The sequence below is a fragment of the Solanum pennellii genome, chromosome 2 (genome assembly GCF_001406875.1).
Source record: "Solanum pennellii chromosome 2, SPENNV200".
Taxonomy (NCBI): Eukaryota; Viridiplantae; Streptophyta; class Magnoliopsida; order Solanales; family Solanaceae; genus Solanum; species Solanum pennellii.
Genome location: NC_028638.1, coordinates 48,131,573 through 48,138,510, shown reverse-complemented (window position 1 = coordinate 48,138,510; position 6,938 = coordinate 48,131,573). Strand labels below are relative to the sequence as shown.

General features: G+C 30.4%; 1 protein-coding gene across 1 annotated transcript; it reads left to right on the top strand.

The window, feature by feature from the left end:
- The first annotated feature begins 4,471 nt into the window (after nt 1-4,471).
- LOC107011486 (pectinesterase-like) lies at nt 4,472-6,457 on the top strand. The gene is made up of 2 exons (XM_015211011.2): nt 4,472-5,476; nt 5,602-6,457. The coding sequence occupies exons 1-2, from the start codon at nt 4,528-4,530 to the stop codon at nt 6,291-6,293; spliced, it is 1,641 nt and encodes a 546-aa protein (XP_015066497.1). The 5' UTR covers nt 4,472-4,527; the 3' UTR covers nt 6,294-6,457.
- The last annotated feature ends 481 nt before the right edge of the window (nt 6,458-6,938 follow it).

Sequence of the window (6,938 nt, the reverse complement as noted above, 5' to 3'; positions counted from 1 at the left end):
TATAAAAATAGTTTAATTTATTTTGGTATATTTATTATTTTTTAAAATTTTATGATAAAGAGTTTGTTTTAAATTTATTGATAAAAACAAAGTTCAATAAATTTTCTCTATAAATTATTATAGTTGTGTAACATTTTGAGATATTAACTCCAATTTATTAAAACAAAAAATATTTACTCTCAAATAATTTAAGTGAGAAAATAGCGAACATGGTCCAATTACATGAAATTAAAAATCTCATAATAACTCAAGGATATAAATGAAAAGAATTTTTTTGTAGAGTTTTAAACCACACACAAAACTAAATAAAAAGCGATGAATCAAATACTTGATAAAAATAATCTCTACATTACTAATTAATGCATTATCAATCCCTGTATTACTAATACATGCATTACCGATCCTTACGTTATTAATCTTTGTACCTAACAATCCCTATTGTTGAGACTTCAGACCACTGTGTTTTAGTAAGTAGGTAGCTAGGGACTAAGGCAACACGTAACTCTCGTTTGTTAAACTTCTTCTTCTAGCTGTTTGGCCTAATATAATAGCTATGTACGTATCTGCAATTGATAGTTAAGGTCATGAAATTAATACCTGAGTTGATCCGTACTAAAGAAAAATCCTAGTAAAAAAGTAAATCAAAAGATAAGAACCGACGTCATTATCATATCATAATATAATAAAGCTCCCACTTGCTTGCACTGTTTACGTCTTTACTAGCTCTATAATATAATAAACTTAACTTTTAACGGTAGTAAATAGATATATTAATAAAGCGTGATAAAGTTTTTACTGATATTTGTTAACTGTCATCAAATTTAATATCACTAAAATTTTTAGGAACATATACAGATTGTTAACTATCACTAAAAATACATATTTAACGATAATTGAGCTATTATCGTTAATTAATTATATAAAAGTTATGTTAGGCATGACACAACTTAGATAGAAATTGTTGAGATGTTATGTTGAATGAGAAAAAATTATTGTACGTATTTGTATTATTAGTTTGGGATGATTACTTATTCATAAGGATAACGTTGAATTAATTCTCTTAATTAATTCGCTAAAACAATCAGTTGTATATATAATATATCGGGAAAAAAACCAAAGGGAATGAAGACAGACAGTGCATTAAAATATCCAAGTTATAGTTATATGAGGAAAGAACTTGTTGTGGCTCTTTCAACTAGAAAAAAATTCTTAAATACATGGATAACTATATAGAATTACAGATCATGGTTTGCTCAAATTGATTCAGGTCTTTCATATTTCTATATGCTTCAAATGGCTCTTTAATATTTTAAGGGCCAATTAGATCCAACTTAAAATATCTCATCTTTGAGCTATAATTATAAGTAGGGAATAGGATTAAAAGAATATTTTTAAATGGTGTAAAATAAATAAAAATATCTTTTGTTTTTTAGTTTGGCTTAAAAATATTCTAATCAACAATATTTTAGTTCAATAATGTCCTTAAACTAAGCGAAAGAAATAAAAATGTCCTTATTTTGTACTTTAGTCCAAAAATATTCTTGCCGCCATCAATACTTTAGTAAAAAAAATGTCCTTATTGTTATTTAATGGGTTAAAGATGCTCATTTTCCAAATAAATTTATTATTATTTTCTTTTTTCTAATACATTCTGTTTCTAATAATATTATTTAAAAAAAGTTTAGCAAAAATTTATCTTTCTTCCATTCAGAAAAAAACAAAAAATATTATTTTATTATCATTATTTTTAATGGTATATAAATATAAAATAATGATGGATATACAATCTTATATGTATTTTAATTAGGAAAAAATGTGTTTAAAAAGGGATTTTTTGACGCATTTTATAACTATTGGGACCAAACTATGAATAGAATGTTTTTGTTCTTTTCACATCGTTTAAGAAACTTTTTGTATGTATATAGTTGTTAGTTTTATGGTTTTGTTATATTGATTCGGCTCCTCTCCATTTCTTTTCTCTCCATTTTCTCCAAGTTTCTATTTGGATTAGTGACACATGACATAGGTTAAAATAAATGGTTAAGATTTAATTTCCAAAATAAATTTCTAACCATGATTTAATTAATAAATACATAATATATTAAGTATTAAAAATTGTTATAATAAAACTATCTTAGCAACATATTATATTATCATTACACTGATACTTGTATGTGTCAAGAATTCAAATTTAATGTACCTGTAGTATACAAAAATTATTATAAAACTAAGAGTGTATTTGGTATGAAAAAAATATTTTCCTAAAAAGCAAGTGAATTTCTAACTTATTATATCATGGTTGGTTGGTAACTAGATTTTATTTTCTCGAAAATATTTTTTAATGTTTGGTTAGTGAATTGAAAAATACTTTTCAAAAAATATATTTTATTTTTGAAATGAGATTAAAAATTCTCTTAGAAAAATAATTTCTGATTTAAAAATCAATCTCAATAATTGATCTAGGATCGGATCATAGCGAAGGGTGTGGTGGCAAAAGAAAAGGTTTTTTAAAAAATTTGTAATATTTTGAAGAACAACTTTATTTTTATTTTATTGATGGGGTGGCGTAAAATGAAATTTTTTAAAGTTTTAAAATATTTTTCAAAAATAATTTTTTTAAAAACAAATAATGTAGATGACCTGGGTGGAGGGGTTGGCGGGGCGGGGTAGGGATAAGGTGGGAATGGTGTAAATCACTTGTTTTAAGGTTTCTATAACATCTTAAAATACTAATTTGCAAGATAAAAATTATACTGACCTGCGCAAACATGTGTACGTAAAAGGAATGAAATTCATGTGCATCGCGCGACAGAGCTTTCTATTGGATATGTTATAGTACTATAGATCGGAGCAGAAATTTTCTATTGGATTTTACAGTACTGTAGATTGTACTGGATAATTTCTATTGGTTAATATATTATCCTTAGTTATCTATGATTAATGAAATACTAGTAATATTGACATACATATAATTACTTGAAGCTTTTTATATATATTATATTATAAATAAAAGTCTAACTATCAATCATTTTCATATTAATTTACCTACAGGTTTAAAACAGATTGCACTACCTAATTCGCTTACAATATTTAAATATCAATCAATGAGTTTAATTGAAACGCGACGTTATAACAATTCAACCGTATATTCTTAATCTGCAGGTAAACATATTTAATTTAAATAAAAATACTACTTGCACCAGCATGTATACACAGGAGCGGCTCAATCATATTAATGGCCTAAGGCAAAAATCAAACAGGCTTTAAACGTGAATATTAATAACATTTATATAATTAATTTCTGTGGGTGTGATATTTTAATATTAATAAAAATATATATTATATGTCACATTATATATCATGTAATGTCTCTTGATAGACATTACATTTATGCCTCTATACTCTCATCAATTGTGGAAGAAAATTGTCATTAGTTTTTAGTAACTTATGTAAATCATCAACTCTTCATTTCATCCATTATTCTATATTTATGTCTTGTAACTTGTTTAACATTTGGGCCATTCATTTGGCAAATTTACTATCCACTATCTCCTATTCATTGCAAGGAAAAATTCATCACCTATAAATAGTGTAGTCTTCGTTTGTGTTGAGATAGGAGAAGAAACAAGAGAAATACAAGAAAATGTAGAGTGAAAAAGATGAGTAGTATTATATTGAGGTTAGTTTAGTGAAAGAGAGAGTTGAAACATAGAAAATATTCCAAGTCTTTAACTATATTCACTATACGAAAAGAGAGTATTATATGTTGAAGGAAGGTGTTCTTTTGTGGAGCTTTGTACTCTTCAACTAATCCGGAGTTGTTTGAGTTATACACTGTTGTTGGGCTGTTGTATCCTGGAGGGGACAAGTCAAGAGTTATACTGTTGGATCGGTGTAGATTATGCTGCAGCGGACTTGAATTTTCTTAAAGAGAGCGAGATATCCGTGTCTCAGCCTTAAGATTTGTTTATGCATATTTCTTCATTTTATCATCAATTGTAATCTTGTAATTTTATTATTTTTTTCACTAACAATTTCTTCTAGTTCTCAATTAATAATATAATTATTCTTATTTTAAATTATTTATTATGAGATATAGTACTCCAAATATGTCAAATTTATTCTAATAATTCCTTCATTTTCATGAAAAAATTACTTTTTTCTATAAATAGTATTCAATATTTATTAAAAATTAATAACTTATAAGATATTATTATTAAAAATGAGGCCCCTTAAATTTAGAAGCCTAAGGCACATGTCTTTTTTAACAAAACCACCTTGCACATAAACACGTGTTTCGCCATGAAAAGGAAACACCATACATTAATAATAATATAATACCTGAATCTTTCCAGACCATCTAATAAAGTAAATTAAAGTAGCTTTATTAAATAATAGTGTTTTGATTTAATTAAGTATGTTAAAATAATATGGAACATTATTGGTGTTTTTTGAGTCTATATAATAAGACGAGAAATGAGAAGATCCTTAGCAAACTGAAGCCTCACTCCATATTTTCACAAAGTCATGGCTACTTCCTCTCAACCATTGTTAGATTCTCCGAAAACAAAATCCTCCTCTTCTACTAAAGCTCTCTATGTGCTTCTCTCCTTAGCTGCTATTGTGGGCTCAGTTGGATTCATTTCAATCTGGGCCATCCATGGTACATCAATTTCCTTGACAACTCGTATTTGTGATACGGCCCATGATCAGCCATCTTGCTTAGCCATGCTCTCTGAGGTTGCACCTGCTGGTCTGATGGATACAAAAACAGTTGATTTGCTACAGATGGTTTTGCATAAATCATCGTTAAAAATCCACGAGACGATCCATTTGGCAAGCAATGTGAACGGTCGGATCAATAATGGCCAGGAACAAGTAGCTCTAGAAGATTGTTTAGAGTTGATGGATTTGTCAAGGGATAGATTAATGGACTCCATGATGGGACTTGGGAACCTAACGGCCCAAGCCCATTTTGATGTTCATTCATGGCTAAGTAGCATTCTCACCAACCATGTTACTTGCATAGATGGCCTAAATGGCCAGGCCCGGTCTATTATGGAGCCTATGTTGAATGATTTGGTAGCAAGAGCAAGGACTTCCTTGGCCTTGATGGTTGCAATTGCACCACAAAAGAATATTGTAGCAACAGTTAGTGATGGATTGCCCTCATGGGTTAGTGCTAATGATAGAAGACTTTTGCAACTTTCAGCAAATGCAATAGCAGCCAATGTTGTAGTGGCTAAAGATGGGAGCGGAAAATACAAAACCGTAAAAGAAGCAGTTGCTTCTGCTCCAGATAATAGTAAGACTAGATATGTTATTTATGTCAAAAAAGGAATTTATAAAGAAAATGTTGAGATTGGGAAAAAGAAGAAGAATTTAATGCTTGTGGGTGATGGCATGGATGCAACTATTATCACTGGCAACTTGAACGTTATTGATGGCTCAACAACTTTCAAATCTGCAACTGTTGGTAAATATCTCATTTCTCACTATACTGTTTTGACTTATCTTTTTTGGTCTAACAAAGAGGCTTGGATTTTGACATAAAGATGTGTTTTGAAAAATTGAAGCAGTTGTTTACTTTGTTAAATGCAGCTGCTGTTGGGGATGGATTCATAGCCCAAGATATACAATTCCAAAACACAGCAGGGCCACAAAAGCACCAAGCGGTGGCCCTTCGTGTTGGAGCAGATCAATCCGTTATCAACCGCTGCAAAATGGATGCATTCCAGGACACTCTCTATACCCACAGTCTCCGTCAATTCTATAGAGACTGTTACATCACTGGCACTGTCGATTTTATCTTTGGTAACGCAGCAGTTGTGTTCCAAAACTCTAAACTGGCAGCGCGAAAGCCCATGAGCGGACAGAAAAACATGGTTACAGCACAAGGTCGTGAAGATCCAAACCAAAATACAGGAACTTCAATCCAGAAGTGTGACATTATTCCTAGCTCGGACCTTGCACCAGTGAAAGGGTCGGTGAAGACATATTTGGGCAGACCATGGAAAGCGTACTCGCGGACAGTGTACATGCAGTCCAACATTGGAGACCATATTGATCCAGCAGGTTGGTCAGAATGGAGCGGTGATTTTGCATTGAAAACATTGTATTATGGTGAGTACATGAACAAAGGAGCTGGTGCTGGAACTAGTAAGAGAGTGAAGTGGCCTGGTTATCATAAAGCCTTAACTAAATCAGAGGCCGCGAAATTCACTGTTGGTCAGCTGATTCAAGGAGCAGCATGGTTAAAATCTACTGGTGTCGCTTACACTGATGGGTTGTGAGGAACTTGTTTGATTTAAAATATGTATTGCTAGTGAAGTTTTAGTATGTTTTGGTTGCTTTTATTTGTATGCTTGTTCTGTGATGATAATAATAATATGCTGCTTTGTTGTGGTACTGATGACTGAACCATGCCACAATACGAAGGCATAAATTAAATTATTTAGACTTGATGGTACTAACTAATAGTGATTGCAAATTGAATAAATGTTGCTCAATATTACAGAGCAATCAGCATAATGCAATTTCATCTGATGGTACTATCCATAGTTGAGGCGAAATATGTCATTCTGCGATAATGCAATTTCGAGGAAAACGTTTAGACTTACTAAAAGCAATTCATCATTAAGTTTTACTTAGACACCATCATTATTAAAAATAAGGCCTAATCAATCGATGGTCACCTAAAATTGTTACAAAGTTTTATTTAGATACTTTAATTAAGTTTTATCCATTTTACACATAACGATTTAAATAAATACTTGTAACATATATGTCAAAAATAATTTTTAATTAATGAATTTTTTATGTAGAAAAAGGACAATCACTCAAATACATTTGTCATTTTTAAAGTCTAAATAATTAAAAAAAACAGTCTTATCATATATATCATCTTCTCCAGCTTCCCTCCCCCAAAGCCCACCCCC